We start from the raw sequence: 20779 nt of genomic DNA on the forward strand, positions 1-20779 counted from the left end.
TCATTAGTTTTATAAAATGGGTCGAAAACTAACAGCATTATTCACGTACCTTTGTGGGTCAATACCAGTCAGCTACATGTAGCACTCGCTCAAAAGTCAAGATGTCCGAAGACGTTCGTCCCAAACATTTACGCACGTCGCACTCGGAAATCCCGCACACTCACCTAGTACTGTACGTACGTATAAGAGTATACGTACGCCACGTACTGTTATGCACAAGAAAGGCCGCCAGCTGTTGTGGCAGCCCGCGGCCCAAACTAGAAGTTGTTTACAGGATTGACAGCGCGTATAGTAGCGCGTGACGCACTTGTAACAACTGATTGAGTGCGCACTGCTAGTGTAAAACATTGTGACGTACGTCAGGCCAGGGAGGTGGAAGAGAGACTCTTCTTAGTGCTTACCTGAAGAAAATAATGCACGCACACGTGACTCATTTCAGCGCTTCCAATTGGCTACATTCTTGAACCCATTTTATAATAGTAGATAGCGCGTCACGTCGTTGTTGTTTTCTCGATTACATAAAACGCCAACCGTAACCATCCCCAACAACCTTCATACATACATCCCATGATATACACGCACTCTCACTTCATACACCGCGCGTGGGAGACACACATGGTGTATACGGCACCATACCACCGCAGTGCCTGTACGTACCAGTACGGCGTGAGTGTGTATGTGTGTGTAAGCGCCTTACGCCGCGCGGCATATATATACGGAATATATACGAAGTCGAGTTGAGTTGCCATGCACGGCGGCAGTCAGCAGCAGTGACAAGCAAGGAAAGAAAAGGCTCAGGAAATCTACTGGAAAGCTCAACGACGGTAAGTAACCGGAGTACCGTGCAGAGTTGCAATATCGTTAGAATTGTGTTGATATGTACCTATTCATCTATCTATATTATTGCCTGTACAAATACGAATGTTTGACTTGACAAGTGAATGCCGATGAATACTGAGCTGAGCAGCTAGAGGCCGGACACGACGGAACCAAGCGCTGCAGGGAAGGCCGGGGCAGCCGGGCTGGGGAAGACCGCTTCAACTAGAGATTGTGCCGTGCTGTCGCGTGCAGTCAAAAATTACGTTTCTATCTACCTACGATACCCTACATTGCTGATACAAACCCACAAACATTTTAGTCTAAAGGGGAAAAAGTTGTTCTTTTGATAATTACATATTTCGGTCACTCTATCACCAGTTCTCGCGCGATAGTTCAGTCAATCACTCTAACTTTTTAAAGCCCCTTGTTAAAGGGAAGGTAAACCCAAAGAGCAATGTGGATTGAGTGAAACTATTAGCAACAACATTAGCAAAGCACATCAGTGAAAGTTTGAGGAAAATCGGACAATCGATGCAAAAGTTATGAATTTTTAAAGTTTTGGTGTTTGAATCGCTGGATGAGGAGACTACTAGAGGTTATGACGTGTGAGTGGACAGCAATTTAAAGAAAATATAAAGGAAAATCAACAAAAATTCACTTTTCTTGCATCATGAAAAGGCACTTGCCTAACCGCTTTCAGAAAGCAGGGGGAATAATTGCTACCCTTAACATATGTCAGCATCAAGTTGATGGAATTTGTGGTTTTCATGAAAAATGAATTTTTGTGAAAATTTCTTTATAGCCTTTATATTGTTGCCCTCTCATACGTCATAACCTCTAGTACAGCTGTAGTCTCCTCATCCAGCAGTTCCAACACCAAAACTTTAAAAATTCATAACTTTTGCATCGATTGTCCGATTTTCTTCAAACTTTCACTGATGTGTTCTACTAATGTTGCTGCTTTCATTCAATCCACATTGCTCTTTGGGTTTACCTTCCCTTTAAAGTAGGAAATCTATCTGAAAACTGATTGATTTTAGGATCTAAATTGACATTGTCATTGAAAAAAAAAAGTATTAGAATCTACTAGATCCTAGTACTACTAACGTTAGTGTTTTGTATTTTATACATATTTAATACTGAATAGATCCCTAAATCCTTTAGTATAGTCCACACTGGACTCATGTAAAGAATCAGAGTTTTCACTGAGTTTGTAACAATTTTTTCTCCTGACAGACACAGTTGTACAGCGTCTGTAAGAAAGACAACAAGCCCTCAGTTTTAAACATCATCTGGCTTCCTCGAACTTCAAAGTGAACAATGCAATGAGCCGCTACATCTACACGGTCCACAGTACTCCAGCAGTGCCCAACACTTGACATCAAATTTTTGTGGATTCATAGTGAACAGACATCAGAAAAGAACCATGGGAAGGAGACTGAACCAGTTTTTTCTTCTTATGTGGAAGAATTTTCTTCTCCAGGTAAGTTTGTAAACAAACATTTACAATCTACTTTCTTTTCCAATTTGATTTCAAACTGTCGAACTGCAACAATCTACTCAATCAAGGTAGAAATGCAGCAACTTTTAAAGAAAGAAATACAATCTATGTTATAATTAGTATCACATGTCATGTACTCTACATGACCATAGAATGACCTTCTTAAAAGGGATATCATTGCAAATACCAAATTCTCTTGAGATGCTACAGTGCCACAATATAATCAAAGTATTTCACTTGACCATACAGTGTGCATGTGAGTGCTACAATTGTATGGTGCTACATAGTATACCTTGCACCCACACAGGAACTCAGAGTCAAACTACAAAACTCCATTTTTTCCCTTTAGTACAACCCAAAGTACTATATTTACACTTGCATTTAAATTGAAATTTGTGTAGATATGGAAAAAGCTTTGACATATTATAGTGCATACCTTTGTCATGTCATGCATGTATGATGTAACCTCATTAAATGATTTTATAGATCAGAGTCATTTCTCTTCATTTCACTGTATTGAGGTGATAAATTACAGCATTTGCAATCTAAAGAATGTCATGTGACACAGAATTACACTTTGAAGGAACTGCCGAGTTTTTGTTGTTTCGATTGGTTTTATGTGGTCATTGATGCATTTGCCGATTAAAATGGTTAGCTAGCATTATAATTGTAATGATTTATTTTTGGTTGTTCTTTACTATGCTTACACATACTTTTGACAAGATTTGTTAACAACATCACAATTAGCTTGATGAACAATTCCTTTTACACCAGACAAGAGGTGTCCGTTCAAGGATTTATTAAAGTCTTCAAGGATGCAAATTTGTGACACCAACAAATCATGAGTTGCAACAAATTTTGTTTCATTTTGATACTCTTTGTTTGTTTGCTTGCTGTTTGATTTTTAATTAGTGCCGACATACTGTAGCCTGAATCAGATACAAATATTTATTACAGTCAGGTAAAGAAATAAGCACCATTCAGTGTAATTTGTAAAACCTACATTTGAAAGGAAAAAATATCAAAATAAAATAATTTACATTGTCCCATCTTTGTTTGCCCCAGTTTCGGAGACCTATTGGAACTACGTTTGAAATCTTAGTACCCGTAGCATGTGCCGCACTTCTCCTCATGGCAAGGTAAGAAAGATATCAAGTTGTTGTAAAGGAAATTTTTATTCATTTTTTCCCCCCACTCATACATGGCTGTTAGGATAAAAGATGTTTCTCCGATACTTCAAAATGAGGATGCTAATAGATGCTACGGTATTTCCATGTCTTTATTTTTTTTATGTATGGTGTCATACTTGATGTTCTCATCTTGGCAGAAGCTGTTTTGTAAGCTCTTATAGTGTCGGCAAAATTTTATCTTCAGGTGTCATTTAGTGCCAGAGAAGCATACAAGCATCTACATGTATTTCATTTGCTCGTTTGGAGCTTATTCGTTTGTCGTAAAATATTCACAGCTGAAAACATTAAATAATGAAGGATTACATGTACAATTGAAGGTTATGAGATATGCTGAAAATATGATGCACTGGCCACATCACTGGTCATAGAGAGCAATAGTTCATTTGTAAATTTCTTTCCATACAATTGTAAGTCATGATTTACAAATTTCGTTACTATAGTAATGTCTGCAATGGATATACAATGTATAACAGAAATGACATAAACAAGGCAGAATGTCAGTCTCCGTATCTGATGTTGGAGCATGTTGGCGTTTCATATTGTATCTGAAGCTCCTTGCAGCAGAAATTTTTCTGGCTATTGCAAAAGATATAATATCGTTAAAAAAACAAAAACAAACATACAAACAGAAGTTTCAAGATAAAGAATTGCAAAGAGTATCCTTCATTTCATACATGTACAACTGTATGTATTCTTGCAAACCGAACACTTTCAAGAAATGCTAGAAACTCTATTATGCCAGTCTTGTTTTCACGGCAAGACTTATAAAAGCTTAATTGATCATGGCATATTTTTTTACATCTAGTTGCAAGAAGGGGAAAGAGTGAAACTGTATGTGATTTGTGTACTCTTTGCGGGCTCAGATTTGTTTGTGACACATGTAGGCAGGTGCTGGTCCAAAACTCATACACAAGTATCTGGTATGCATGCTTTTTATCAATGTAAATTTTCTCTTTGGCTTGACTTGTTAGTGTTATATTTGTATAAAAACATCGTATCATTCAAATGTGCTGGAAGTGTATAGAACTGTCCAATTAACAATTGTATTGAATTTACACTCATTACAGTCCATAATGGACCATGCTACTGATTTGAAGAAAACTCTTCAGTTTTAAGGAAAGTATTTGAACATAAACCTTTTTGCTTGTCAACAGCTTATCTATTCCTCAAACTGCATTAGACCATCAAAATAATACTATTAAAAGCCTAGAGCGCTTGAATTTATTAGTGGTTACTGAGGGTACAGTTATTGGTGTGAGGGATTACATGGTACTGTACAGATAATTATGTGTATGCCCTATATTTTGTGAGAATAATATTTGTAAATTATTACTTTTAAAGGCAATTCTACAAGTGGTGGAATTTTTTTATATAACAGACTATGTATTTGAACTATATAGAATGAAAGAAGTTGAAAGCCTTTCAAGAGAGAAAAAATGAGCAATTATTAGCCATTTTAAGAAAAATATAGAACTTGTTGGTGTGCTTAGTATTTGTGTTATGGTTAGCAATATTTTTGCAAGTTGATTATTTTGTGAATTTCATTGAGCACACTTAGTAAGTTACATAATTATACAGTATTTCTATACAATGTTACTTGATTAATCTCTATTCCCTCTCAGTTTATAAATTTTATTCTGTTTTGTGTTACGTCCACGGATGCATTTTATAACAACATACAAAGGTTTGTACTATTGTTGTACTAACCGGCAACTGTCGAACATTTAATCTCCTTCTCTACAGTTAGTAATTAGCATTTAAAGTTGTATCAAGAATTCGTTTGTGATACCAAAAATGCGACATAGCAAAAACCCATCATCTAATGTTGCTTAAGGAAGAGGGGTTTTTCTGTGTCTTTGATATCCATTTTCATGTGTTTAAAGTTTGCTGAAGTGTTTAAATTAATGCTAGTCAGTGCCTACGAATCAGCAGCATGACTATCTACAAATACCGCTACTGTATAATGAGCGTTTTGTAACAGTGACATTACAGATTTAATGCAAACTCCACAGTCCACTGCTCACGAATGATATAATTTGTATGTATTTCTAATAAGGATCAATCAATCGCACCAGACATGCTCAGGCTACAACTGACTAGATAATAGATGATATTTAAAGAAAGAAAGAGAGAGAGAGAAAACTTGCATCATAAATGAAAAATTTAATGCTGTATTAAGGAATGATGCTTTATGATGCATATGCTTTATGATGCATACAACAACCGATAAAACCAGGTGTTATTGATATGCCGGTATTGTACAGAAGGGTACACATACTTTGACCTAGATTTAGGGTCGCCAGCCATTTTTATTTTGCGGTAAGGTGTTACGAGAGCACACCAGAGTAGATAGGGCATAGAGACACAAGCAATCCCCCCCCATACAGTTGGAAATGAATTGTCTCTGCAGGGTTGGATGACTACTTGTGAATGGGATATTTATAGGCATTGTGTCATGGAATTTATTAAGAGGCTGTCTCCTTTCAGTTAAGCCTGCTGTGCCGTCTCACAGTGTACCAGTACTAAAAAGTCTGATGTACCGATGTACATAAAGCTCCATTACACCTGTGCTGCTTTGCCATTTTGGAAACAGGCAACAATTCCTTTCATTACCCATTCCCCATCATGACGCTTAAGAGCTTTAACCTTGGAATCTCGAGTAGGAAAGATACTTGTGTTGTGTCATTTAGGACAGTGATGAATGTAATTGCTGTTTGCAGTATGCTCATAATAGTCCATGGGCCAGGCCAGATATTGGTACCATCTGAGGTGGCAAAACCTTTTTGGTGTCATTTTGTTTGTCGGGCATAGATATGCTTATCAAGCTATGATAGCATTTCCAAATGAGTAGCTTAGTCATAGTAAATGAATTTTTAACCAATTTGGTCTCGTTGTTATATCTCTATACTTCTGAATCGAAACTAACCGCTATACAAAGAAGAGCGCTGTCTTCTGTATGTTCCATAGAGCTGTAAAATGCAGCTCTATGGTATGTTCACAGGTGTTCTATTGTAAACGCGGTGCGCTTAGTCTTTATTCAAGGCAGCGAAGGGAGTATCCAAAGGTTATGATGTCCACAGCGCTTAGTCTTTATTCTAGACGGCGAAGGGAATATCCAAAGCGTATGATACAGTGTATATCCTTTTATCTAAAAACAACAACAACAACAAAAGCAATTCCTCGTGAATTTTACCGTATCTTTCAATTATTTATCATTTTCCCGCGAAAACGCTACGGTGAAAACGCTGATACCACGCCAATGTCGCTTTATTTCCCTCCAACAATATAAGATAATGCAAAAACAATGTACCGATACACTACGATACATTATAATGAATGATATTGTAAATGAACAGAGTGATTTTTGTTTAAAACTGATATATTTGTTGATAGGGTAGTATAAAACAGTATAGATAATCCCTTTTAGGAGGAACTTTAGATATGATAACGGTACATTGGTCTAGATAAAGACTAAGCGCACCGCGTGACAGCTGTGGACATCATAACCCTTTGGATATTCCCTTCGCTGCCTTGAATAAAGACTAAGCGCACCGCGTTTACAACAGAACACCTGTGGACATACAGAAGGCAGTGCTCTTCTTTGTATAGCGGTTTAGTTTCGATTCAGAAGTATAGGGATATAAAAACGAGACCAAATTGGTTAAAAATTCATTTATTATGACTAAGCTACTCATTTGGAAATGCTATCATAGCTTGATAAGCATATCTATGCCCGACAAACAAACTGACACCAAAAAGGTTGTGCCACCTCAGATGGTACCAACAACCCATTTTTCGGCTCTTGGCCCATGGACTATAAACACAGTGTGTGACAGCAGTAAAGACTGAATTGTTTCACAGTGAATGTGGTTGCAGTTAAATTTTCTCTGCTTGATACGTATAGATATTTGCATTGAATATATGACCCAGATGAATGCAGTTATGCATATATGCTGCTATTAATTAAATTTGATGCATGTATGACATTGCACATCTCCTCTGTGTAGAACAGCCACAGTCTCTTCTGCCATACTTTCATCAGTGTTGATCGAAATTGTGATGCTGCAAACTTCCATCACTCTCCACCATTGGGTGTGATGTACAGTACACCAGACATATATTAGCATCGCAAATATTGACTAAATGACACTACAAACAAATTTTATGCATGGTACGTCGACTGGAGTAAAGTAAATGTACATTTTGTCACCCAGACGGCTGTGGTATGAAATAATGGCTCTAAGACAGTTCTTTTTCTACCCCTATTTGGTGACAGTACAGACCATTGAATTTATTGTGTTGAAACTATCATAATTGCTGGGATTGTTTGCAGAAAGCCGTCACTGGAAGTGTCTTATGAAACTTGGCTTATTGTATTTATTGTACAGCCTTTCTCTGCCAGTGCTTGTAAAAAGAGTAGAAACTGAAAATGTCAAGTGGATCATGCTTGTTCAGAAGCTACAGTCTGTAGCTTAGCTTAGCTTATGATTAGCTAAGCTTAGCTTAGCTAAGCTTAGCTTAGCTTATGATGATGGTCCCCTGCATTTCATTTTTATCATTTCCTATTGCTTCCTTTCATATATGATATTCGTTCTTGAAAAAAAGAAAAAAAAAGAAAATGTATGAAAGATCCAAATGTTACGAATATTAGCTGTGTAAATGACTATGTAAGAATTTTGTTGATTTGTTGATTTGTATTGATTTTGAAATGCAGAAATAAAAACTGAACTGAACTGAACTGAACTGAACTGTAGTCCGACCATGAAAGCAGGGCTTGGGTAGGGAACAAACCCACTGAAATCATGTCCTGGATATGAATGGCACTGTAAATGTTGTGTGGGGGAACAGATCTATATTGTCTGATAAATGTTAGTGCATCTGCCGATAGATTGAAATTTATCCGCTGTTGCCGTACATGTAATTGTACTGTTCAATGTTTTTAGAGGAATTTTCATAAATTGACAGACATAAAATTTATGTGCAGTACTTATTAACAACTTACAACTTAATTGCATCCCATAAACAGGAATGCACTGTACATTGTCTGAAAGGGGGAAAAATCCCTTAGTTTTGTCCAGGAAAGAGATTTAGACTTTCTTTTTGTCAAGTATGATTCTCTGTAGTATTTATTCATCCACTCGTGATATTTTGTTATAAGTCCCAATTTGATGCCATATTCGGTACCCTGGGATACCAAATGAAAATTCACCGTTTTGTTGAATTATTTTTTTTTTCAGTGAGCACTGTATCCTAGGCTAGGTACCACAAATGTGTAAAAATGATCTTTAGCTTTGATATATATGCACAAAAATGTTCTCTTATTTGTGATTATGCAGCAATTAATCATTAGCAGATCCAGCCGCAGCACATCCCCCCTTTTTTGTTTTTTGTTTTACAAGAGAAATAAAGAGAAAAAATTTGGGGCGCATTTGACCTCCTTTAATTTTGTAAAGGCACCCACTCTTTATGGAATTCCTGGATCTGCCCATGTTAATGCATGCAAATTCTAACTTTTTTTACATGCTCTGTTGTAATCTTTACTGTTTAAACATATATTGTAAGTGATTTCAGTAATTTCTATGATGCTGACTTTGAATGAGATTTGAAATCAAATTTTGTGTATTATCAAAGACAGTGTTAGTTTTTTTTACTACAATGTAGTTGACATGGAAGGAAAATCGGCATTGGAATTGTTATAGCCGCGCCCATTATGCTGGTGCTGATGATGAGAAAATAGTGGCCATGACAAATTGCACAACTGTATGATAATGGACACGAGATGGCACTACCCAACACGGTACCCAGGGTTACGACAGTACCCACGGGTACGGCATGCTGAATCATTTGCAAAGTATACACAATGTTTACAGAATTTGTCATTGGTACATCATCAAATTTTGTCATCACAAATATTAATGGATTATACAATGCATGGTATGTAATGGCTGCTCATTGTTTTAAACTAGATCTAACCTGCTGTTACTTACATTATCACTGCAACAGAGGCAGGTGGATTGTACTGAGAGTATCCATGACTGAAAATGCTAGTCCACCAATGGGTCAGGCTACTTGGTTGTTTAACATGATTTATTTTGGTTTCTTGTTTTTCTCTCTGGACAAGTTATTGTTCAGTAAAGTTGCTGTCTTTAATTTGTATTTATTTCTTTTTTTTCTGAGTAGTAGCATGCACAGTTTTCATGTATCCAAGAAATGTAAAAAAAAAGAAAAGAAGAGCATGTAATATAGCTAGGGCTTTCATCAGTTTTCAACCTTCTGTGGATCTTTGAACTGAAAATGTCAAATAGACTAGGAAATAATGGCCAGTAGTAAATGATAGAGAAAATGATGTAATTTAGAATTCTGTAAAATTGTGCATGATTGAACACAGTGGTATATTTCATTAACTGCTGAGTATTCTGTCTTTTCCCTTCAAGGTTCGCTGTACAAAGTGACCACTGGTACAGCATTTTCTCCCTACATGAAACTCAGACTGTAGACCTACATTAAATGTGACAACTCTCAGCTTGATATCAATATGAATTGCTTAAAGGGAAGGTAAACCCCAAGAGCAATGTGGATTGAGTGAAAGCAGCAACATTAGTAGAACACATCAGTGAAAATTTGAGGAAAATCGGACAATCGATGCAAAAGTTATGAATTTTTAAAGTTTTGGTGTTGGAACCGCTGGATGAGGAGACTACTAGAGGATATGACGTATGAGTGGACAACAATACAAAGAAAATATAAAGGAAATTTAACAAAAATTCACTTTTCTAGAATTATGAAAGAGCAATGGACCAACCGCTTTCAGAAAGCAGGGGGAATAATTGCTGCCCTTAACATACATCATGTATGTCAATATCAAGTTGGTGGAATTTGTAATTTTCATGAAAAATGGATTTTTGTAGTATTTTCTTTATATTTTCTTGGTATTGTTGTCCACTCATACGTCATAACCTCTAGTAGTCTCCTCATCCAGCGGTTCCAACACCAAAACTTTAAAAATTCATAACTTTTGCATCGATTGTCTGATTTTCTTCAAACTTTCACTGATGTGTTCTACTAATGTTGCCGCTTTCACTCAATCCACATTGCTCTTGGGGTTTATCTTCCCTTTAAGTCTGACAGCACAACTTTTTGTGTGTGCATGAAAACACTTTACCATTAGACTGTTAAAATGTTGTGCATGGAGAAAAGATGGCTTTATGATTGGAATACCACTGGCATGTCTCGCAGCGTGCCGCACCATCGTCAGTGTAATTGTAACCCCACTGCGCTTCCACTGAAAGACTGTTGTGTGGGGGTGTGCAATTTATACAATTGCTCCTCTTATGCAAGCTTTTTAGGTTGTTGCCCATGGTAATGACAAAGTTCAGCAGTGTGTCGTGAAGAAATCATATTCTGGGGTATACAATTGTGTACATCATGTGAACTTCTATAGAATGCTGATGAGATGAAATATTTTAGCATTATTATTGTTATTTTTTTTTTATTTCATTCATTCCTCGTACACATGAATGTGACCCTGTAGCACAAAACCAACAAAAAGGTCGCCAGACATGGACTAGTTAAGAGCATCTGAAATAGCAGACTCTAAGCTTTAAAATGATGTATTGTATCAACTCAATTCAGATATGGACTCTCCTAACTTATCTAAATATTGGAAAGAAAGCACATGCTCTGGAAAAGTGTGAACTGAGAAAAGAGGCTCTGCAGTACAGGATCTATTCAAGCACTTAATCTTTTCCAAGCCATGCTAGCTGTGTAATTACTAGGACAAAAAAGAAAAAAGAAAAAAAAGGAGGTAAACCACTGGAGTAACAACAATGAAGGGATTATCAGATTAAGCTGAAATGGAAAATGCTTTATCAACACATTCTGTCCATGATCAATGACAACTTTCAAAGCAGTAGCACCATCCTTTCTGAAATTATTGGAGTTGAAAGTGAAGAGTGTGTAGGCCTACAAGGTTTTTAAGAAATAAAAAGGGGACTCTAAGACACGCCTAATCACACCATTCTCTCTTTTTTTTTAAATGTTTAAGAAAAACTGCTAAAAAACACACTTTCCTATTTGTTTCATGATTCCAAATTTCAGCATAACGTAGAAAAGGACTTGCTCTTTCAGAAATTATGAAAAAGTCAAGATTGAATATGGGTTGACCCATTTCACTTCTGTTCAGTCTTCACACAAAATCAGTGCATGTTGACTTTTTGTTTAATACTGTCACGCTCTTTCTTAAATCTGTGCCATTATACAGGAACTTGATCAGCATCACAGAGGAATGTTTCCGTAAGTACACATGACTTTGCTGTCTCCTCTTCTTGCCACTAAATGCTAAATAATGTATGAATTGTTCTGTTTTTCAGGTAATGTCTTTAAGTATAAATGTCTGCATTATTAGCATGCTGTACCTTTAATTGGGAAGATACAGTGTATACACTGTACCCAAACTGAGATATTATTTTATGTTGTGCTGCTGTAGTTTCAGTGGAGTTTTGAAAGGCTGGATGTATTTCTGTAATTGATCTTGTTTGTGTGTTTCTGTCTGTTATTCTGTTTCATTACCTTGCTGTTATTCAAACGTTGACATTGAGGAATCATAAAATCTTGCTTTCCCAAGATATGAGAATATGTGTTTTATTGAAAACACAATCTGATCATTGCTCTATGCTTTGAGTTCTCTGTAAACTAATTTGTCCTTGTTGTGATATCTTGTGCTGTTTAAAACTTATAGGCAGTAGATATCCCTCATTATATATCTTTGAATCCTTTAGTTTTAGCATCTGAGAATTTTTAGTTATTAGCTGTTGGCATTGATCTGATTGGGACTTCAATTGGAATGAGACTGCCCATTTCAGCTGGCCCCAGGCACACAACTTTGTGTTTGATAGTGTTACAAAAAGGTAGACAATAAATTCCATATATTATTCCATAGAATTAGGTTGATGACATTTATATTCTTGAACTCCTACATGGCTTGTGTAAAATCTATTGCGTCACTTGACATTTTATACGATTTGCAGAGACTTACGAGGAAGGCTTAGTGGACTTCTCAGGATCTGAGGCCGCAGTCTATGGCTGCTTTTTCAACGGGTCATGCCACTCCATTGCCTTCTATCCCAACAATACTGTCAGTAAGTTGTGCTGTTCATCTATTGATACATCTACATTTATAACCACGTCAGTTCAGGCTGTATCAGATTGTGATTGTTGTGTTTTATTCTTTATTCTCTTTAATGCAGCAGACTTAACGGCACAGAAGTACAGTAATGTGACAGTGTTGTCAGTTAACATCTTAAATCAGACAATTTCTGTTTATGGTACTCATAGCAGAGGGGGAAAAATAATTTTAATAATAAGGCCTGTCGTTCGTTAGGTGCAACTTACAAATACATATGGTGTAAAAAAGAAATGAACTTTGCTTGAATTAGAATGCATTTGAGTACAATTTAATGAGATATTGAAAGCACTGCAAAATCAGTTTGTAGTATTTGCATTTGTCCAGATCTTACACTCCTATGATGTAGAGCATACATTATCATGAACATAACTTGTTTAAAAAAAAAAAAATCAGTTGAATTTAAGTCTGCAGTTCCTGTATTGCATGTAAAATCCAATTTGCATAAAATCCTCATCATGTTTCCTCTGATGAAGGATGATATTTCATTACAGTTCTATATTTCCAGTTGCACTCTCCAAGAACTTATGGTTACTATGAACTGTCACCAACTTTTATCACTCGTTAATCTATGGGTTGGTCGGGCTAGAATTATCACTTTGTGAACTGTACCATCTGAACTGTGTCAGCAACTTCTTTTTTGTTTTCATTCTTTAGCATCCTGCCAAAGCCCCTAGTCCCTTTGGCGGGCAGTGAGCTGTTTGAAACGCTCGCTCGATTCTCGTGACTATTTGGGAAATTAAAAACCTTCAAAATTCATCTTACCCAGCCAAGCGAAAAAAAAATTACTTGCACCCGAAATCGAGTTCTGCTTTTCTAGCACCTTCCAGTGCATGTCTGGTTCTCAGCTAAACGTTATCAGCTGAGCTCACTTTGCAACTTCCTATGCAGACCGTTGTTTGATGACCACTTCTCCTATGACAGCTATTTGTGAGCGTAGATGTCGTGACAGCCCAGTAGCTGTTGCCATAGCAGTTGCGAGTGTGTACTCGTCCCTGTGTGTGGTGATCCTTTTGTAACGGATGCCAAGAAAGCCGTGCAATTGTATTAGCGCACTTTTCCAGTTGCGGCGGACAAACTCCATTATGTACATTGCTATGTCAAAAAGTACTCAGTATTTATACACGAAACTATTTATTTGCTTCGTTGGAGTCATCTTAGCAAATCAAGGGTATTAAACATATTCCACAATCCTAGGTGGATTAAGAGGCATTAATCATCAAGTTGATTTATTTCAGTTCATGATTATGACAACTATCAAATTTTTGCAATGAGTGGTTCAACTTTGTATATTCTAATTAATTTTGTTTTATACATTTTTTGAAGCAATACTTATACACTACTTAGTTGAGGGAAATATTACTTATTGTTTGCAAGTGCTTTCTGAATTTAAGACCATCAGGGCAAAGAATAGTATTTGACAACATGCATGCATGGATACTATTCCGATGAGGTATTATGAGCAGTTGCCTTGCCGTCTTGCTCACTGTTATTTTTCTTTGTCCGTCATTTAGTTGTCATGGTAACTCTGCTCCTAGATTACGCATTCACAATAGAAAATAATCAACAAGATTGAAATCGCCTCACTTCACTAGTCATGTACATGTACCAGACAGGCACAGGTTTGCTTCAAAGCACAACACACAACAAACAATGCTCGAATACTTGTGCATTATCTGTACATTCGCTGCATCTTTTATGAGTCCAAAGTGTACTGCATCCAAGAGTTGTGAAGTGTTTGTGCTCTATCCGCTGTAGCCTCCATCTCATGTAGAAAGTTGCTTTCATGATTTAAAGGCTTACAGATACCATGATAAAAGCTTACCATTCTTACCATTAATGTTACCATAGAAACAGTAGAGCCTAATGGGCATTCTGCGATAATGTTGATATGAATGCTTTGTGAAATTGGACATTCTGTTTTGTTTTTTTAAATCAAACTTGTGTCTTGTTCTTCAGAAGTCTTGTTCTTCAGAAGTTTATTTGATATCTATAGGTACATCTGTTCTGAAATTTATGACAGGTCTAGGTGTGTCTTTGCTGTGCATAAATTGCTCTGTTGCTAACCTCACGGAGCTCTAAGCTTACAAACGTTAGCTCTAATTTTGATCAGCAGTTGTACAGAGAATTGAAGGCTATTGTACCGTATTTTATCATTTTTTTTTACTGTAACTCCATTAGAGGGTAATGGTGTTGTGTTCCATAGCTTGTGGTTTGATTTGTTTGTGTAAGAGAGCTGACTTTTCTGAATTTGAAGCTGAATTTTGGCAAATTTGGGGAATCACTTTTGGACCGCATACAGACATTTAGTGCACTTACGATAGTGTCGGTGTAAAAATTGCAAGAAGAACATCTCGCGGAAATGTCCATGACCTTATTCACAAAAACATCTGTACACAAAAATAACAGCTTATACAGTAGACCTACCTATGAATATTGATGAAATGACAGCGAAGGCAACAGCGATATAATTGGCTAACATACATCTGTATCTATTCCAGTACCAATGAATATCGATAGAATGATACACTAAAGTCCATGAACAGTATAATTGGCCATTGTACATGTACAATGTAGTCTGTGAGTTCTATTGAATGTGATTTAATAAGTGAATGTATATACATACTCATTAGCTCTACCTTCACACACACACACACACACACACACACATTCACATTTATTATTATTATTATTATTGTTATTCATTCAACCAGGTAAAGATTATAGGATACATGTTACAGGCATTAAAAATTGAAACAAACAAAAATGTATTTGTATTTGTATGTTTGCTGTGTGTTTTTTTTTTTATTCAGAGAGTTTCATGTGACTTCTTTTGTAACCTTTAGTCATGAAAGGAAAATATTCACAAGTAGTTCCTGATGATTCCCAAGAACAAACAGGACCCTATAATTGCCTACTGAAATTTAGTGCTTGCAGGATGCAGAAAATTCATAAGTAATGAAGGAACTTCAGCCGCAGGAAAGTTGTGCTTACTCAGAGTAAGCTCCTGTGTTTGCTTTTGCTGGGTGGTTCGGCCTGATGCATTTCTGAAATGATTTTGCGTCGCTGTGTCGCCATGGCAACCTGTATTTGCCAACCACAGTGGGATATCTCAGCAGACATCTTTTGTGCAGTAGAGGTTTTCTCCTTTGCAACCCATCACTTGGGATTACTTGCTTTTACCAGAATATTTTGTTTTGATCTTCCAAGTCAGTTTCCATTTGATTGCATTTATGATATCTTTTTTGTTGTCGTTGTAATTTCTAGAGTGAGTGAGTACATATTATAATCAGCAACATGATTATGCTTGCAGTTCAATCAGACAAGGATTGATAATGTCATTTTTTTTTAGAATGTCGATCACTCATATAGAACATCTAGATAAATACTGATCAAGTACATCTTTCCAAAGTACAGCTGTACATGATGCACATTGTCAGAAGAGCATATCTGTCTTCATATGACAGAAGTAACCACAAATATTTTATACTCAAACACAGCTATTTACACAGTCGATAGATTGACATATGGGGGTTTTAGTTCAACTGTTCCTTTTTTTCAAGCTGTTGTTTATAAATGTCATATAACTTGCCTTCGAAAATGATGGTTCTTTATTTCACTTATTGCACACCTGGGTTCAGTCTCATAAAACTTGTTATCAGTAACATCTGCCCCCTTTCTGTGACAAATTCGCTCTCAGCAAGGATTTCAGTAGCTTGTGACAATTATCATAGAATGTGATTAATAACAAGTTTTAGGAAATGGGGCCATGAACATGGAAGGAACATTTTTAGTGTGATTCAGTTGTGGTTTAAGTGGAAAGCTTGATGCAATACATTTTGAAATCAGATGGTATAATCCCCACTTAATTTACAAATCTGTGTACTCTAAAAGCTGAAAAGTTTCCCTGAACATGTGAAAACAAGTCTTCCATGTACTGGTACGGTAGATGATAAATAAGGTGTCTGTTTTCAATTGTCTACAACACTGTATAATTGTGCACTGTGTGAGAACTTTTACACAGTACACAGTTTTTCTTTGTGTCTTCATTTTTGTTGTTTCAAGTGCTTGTTTGTTTTACTTTTGTAAATGAAATACTACTACGATTACTTAAAGTCATATTTGCTAGCTTTTGGGAAGGACCTATAATCCAAACTCTGCTGCTCTACAAAGAATATCATGAAAATGTTACATGTTTACAAAGTCTAGTAGTGACAGATACATTATAGTTTGTTTGTTTTTTCATTGCTCTCTTTCTCCTTCTTTCATGCATTCAGTGTGAAGTAAAAGTTTTACTTCCTTTTTATCAGAATGACCCCCCCCCCCACTCAAGTTATAAAACTGCACTTCATCATTCAGAAAGAGTGAAAAGAGTGAAAACTGTAAATGCAGAAATGTCTGCAATAAATTGTTTTCCCTGAATTTCGCGAATAGGCTCATGATTTGCAAAACTATTGACAAAAGTGGAAATAAAGCCTTTGTCCTGCATGAAAGTGACGCTGGCCATATCAAGTCCATATAGCCTGGCACTGGCATATAGGATGTTGTATGCTCATGCTGAAGCTGAGTGCTGCTTGCTATCAGACCCCAGTCCTACTCAAATTGTTTGTTGTTGTTGTTGTTGTTGTTGTTTTAGAAATTCAACAACTTGTGAAAATGTTTGACCAACTGCCATACACAAACATATTCAAATGATTGAAAGAATGAATTGTTTATTTGGTAAAAACCTGCAAACTCATAGCCGAAGGCTAAAATACATTGCAATGACATTGTACCTCCAAATTAAATAGAACACATTTAGCTGTCGTACATGTACCATCCACATCAGAAATCACAATATCAGCATTTCAAGTATGTAATGATTTTACAACTGCCATTTAAAGTGAGGAGATTGACTGTCCACAGTAGATCTCTACAAAGATGCACTGAACCTCACATCGTCTTAATGCATCCATTCATGTGTGATAGTCATTATTATCCAATTTCTTTTCAGCTGCTGGTATCATGGATGCTATCTCCATGGCGACAAACCTGCCCATCTCCACATCCAGCTTTTCCTCTGAGAGCGAGATGGCCAGCATTGTGTCTGAAGGAGATGATGAATACTATGCAGGTACATGTAAACCATGTGTTTAATTGGTATTTGTATATGGGTATTGGTATTGGTATGGAATTAGTGTTGGTATTGATATTGGTATTGGTATTTCTTGTTGGTATTTATATTGCTTGGATTATGCATTGGTATCGGTATTGGTATTGGTATTGATTTTCCATTGGTTTGGAATTGATATTGATATTGCTATTTGGATATTAGTATTGATATTGGTACTGGTATGATATTTGTGTTGGTATTGGTATGGGTATCAATTGGTTTTGGTATTGGTATTGGTATTGGTATTGGTATTGGTATTGGTATTGGTGTTGGTATTGGTATTGGTATTGGTGTTGGTATTGGTATTGGTATTGGTATTAGTATTAGTATTAGTATTAGTACTGGTATTAGTATGAGAATATTGGTATACCACATAGTAATTGGTATGCATGTATTGGTATGGTATGTATGTCTAATCTACATTTGCATAGAACCTCTCACAATGTGAAATGGCTATCTAATTTGTGCCAGCGGTGTAAAATTTGAGAATTAGTTTTTCCAACTTTCGAATAGATCAACTTTCAAACAGATGACATCTTTCATAGGACAGCAAAGTGTATTGTCTGACATTATGTTGTTTTATTTTCTACTAATGTTCACCCATGTGACACACAGCGATTGCATTTGACATGGCCGAAGATGCGACAGACATACCAACTGTGCTGAAGTATTCCATCCGCTTGCCGCACAGCCTTGCTCATTTTGACAGCTGGTACACCAACTTCAACTTCTTTCCCATCCTTTCAAGAGGGCCATCAGATTTCTAGTAAGTCAAATGTTAGTAGTTTGGAGAGCATAGAGTTATGTTGCTGGCGGTAGGTGCGTTTGTGTGTGTGTGTGTATGTTCGTGTGTATGTTGCCAATTGATTCTTGCAGTCAGTCAAGTATTTTGTGTTGGAGGTCACCTGAAATTATTTTTGGAAAAGAGAGTTTTTAGATCAAATGTTGGCGAGGGGGAGTTCCACACCAGGGGAAAGTTAGTCTGGAAAGAAAGAGTAAAATTTTAATGAGCACAACAGCAAAAATTCTGATCAAAATCAGTTAAGAATTACAGAAGTCATGAAACTGTGAAGTTTAAAGGACAAGTTCACCTTCATAAACATAAGGATTGAGAGAATGCAGCAATATTAGTAGAACACATCAGTGAAAGTTTGAGGAAAATTGGACAATCGATGCAAAAGTTATGAATTTTTAAAATTTTTGTGTTGGAGCCGCTGGGTGAGGAGACTACTACAGCTTGTAATGTCATATGCGTACAACCGTATAAAGAAAATGTAAAGAAAATTCAACATATTTTCACTTTTTTCACATAATAAAAGAGCACTTGACTTGCCGCTTTCTAAAGGCAGGGGGAATAATATTACTCATAACATATGTCGGTAACGAGTCAAGGGAATGTGTACTTTTTTCAAAAGATGATATTTTGTGAAATTCTCTTTATATTGTCCTTATATTGTTGTACGCATGTGACATTACACACTGCAGTAGTCTTCTCATCCAGCGGTTACTGCACAAAAACTTCAAAAATTCATAACTTTTGAACGGATTGTCCGATTTTCCTCAAACTTTCAATGATGTGTTCTACTAATATTGCTACATTCTCTCAATCCTTGTGTTTATGAAGGTGAACTTGTCCTTTAAGTAATTTTTGCAAAAGGGTTGTGGAACAGTTGATATGAATATGCACCTGAGTAAATCGATGATATCACTTCAAAATTTTCAGCACACAGTAACTGGCAAATTTAGATTTTTTTTTTTTTTTTTTTTTTTTGCTTTGAAAGTGTAAGACATGATATAACCCTTGGCTGACTAACTTTGAAATTATAATCAGTTCATTTATTTTTTTTTGAGACTGGGAAACAATTGCTTTGGGGGAAAAAAATAAATCTGGAAATTCCAAGATTTTGTGTTCAAACTATATATGGTAAAGCTGTCAGGCAAGGACATCATCAACCTACTCATTTATATTCCTGTTGACTGTTCAAAAAGTGTTGAAATCATTGGAGAATCTTCATAGTTTTATAATGTACTTATAAAATATTCATCTGATTTTTATCAAAGTTCCACTGCTGTGCTCTATTTCTCTTATCAGAGTGAAATTGAATAGGTTACATACTTTGCAATTCCCCTCCCTCCCCCCCCCCCCAAAAAAAGAATATTAGTTGGTTTCAAATCATTTAATTGATGAATTAATCTTTAACATACATGTAAATCATCTTTTAGATTAATCTTACGTTAATGACAGAAGCCTTCAGTGTGTTGATTGTAATTCCTACAACTCACAAAATCCCCTTTGTAATCTGCTGCATAATCTGCTTGTTGCTGTTTTTTTTTATTTAGTGTTTATGGGTCAAAGATAAATGTCATTTACAGCAAAGAATAAACATCAAGTGAATTACAGAATCAAAAAATAAAGGAATTGGGGTGCAAAACAAAAATTAGTACAGAAAATATTACATGTCAAATGTGACAAAAATACCCTGAAAGTTAATTATGCAGTTTCAATTTAAATTTCAAACCTCCATTTTTGAAAATGAGTGGCAAGTTTACCTTTCTTTTTGGAAATTCTATATTCTGTTTCTTTATTATTTCTTAAGTAAACCTGTTTTTTGTCAATTTCATCCAGCAATTACAAGAAGCGGTTTCTTCTGCTGCAAAAGAGTATTGATGCAGCCGTTGTCATCAGCCAAACACAGAGATACGACCCCTCCAAGGTTCTCCTGGCCTCATCCATTGCGACGCAAGTCCAGGTAAGGAGCTCTGTCCCCCAGGTGCAATAGCCCTGCCGCACATCCACTTACACATGCAGATCGACTGATGGTAGTTGCCATAGTAACAGTGATGATAATGATACATTAATGACAATTATTGCTGCCATTACTGCTGCCTGTTCTTTTGTGATAATACTCATGCTAATGACACCATTATTTCAATGG

General features: G+C 36.3%; 1 protein-coding gene across 1 annotated transcript in view; it reads left to right on the top strand.

Annotated features, from left to right (window-relative positions):
• Positions 1 to 750: 750 nt before the first annotated feature.
• The window catches only part of LOC139711821 (phospholipid-transporting ATPase ABCA3-like), a gene marked incomplete at its 3' end in the record, with an annotated part of 45847 nt that continues 25818 nt past the window's right edge, over positions 751 to 20779 (top strand). The window contains exons 1-8 of the mRNA XM_071623671.1: positions 751 to 824; positions 2056 to 2302; positions 3386 to 3459; positions 11771 to 11802; positions 12537 to 12647; positions 17685 to 17804; positions 18459 to 18609; positions 20470 to 20587. Of these exons, the coding sequence (XP_071479772.1) occupies positions 2246 to 2302; positions 3386 to 3459; positions 11771 to 11802; positions 12537 to 12647; positions 17685 to 17804; positions 18459 to 18609; positions 20470 to 20587 (663 nt within the window). The remainder of the gene's footprint in view (positions 825 to 2055; positions 2303 to 3385; positions 3460 to 11770; positions 11803 to 12536; positions 12648 to 17684; positions 17805 to 18458; positions 18610 to 20469; positions 20588 to 20779) is intronic.

The sequence above is a fragment of the Diadema antillarum genome, unplaced genomic scaffold (genome assembly GCF_040938485.1).
Source record: "Diadema antillarum isolate AM-2024a unplaced genomic scaffold, OU_Dant_1.0 seq00001707_RagTag, whole genome shotgun sequence".
NCBI classification, from domain to species: Eukaryota; Metazoa; Echinodermata; class Echinoidea; order Diadematoida; family Diadematidae; genus Diadema; species Diadema antillarum.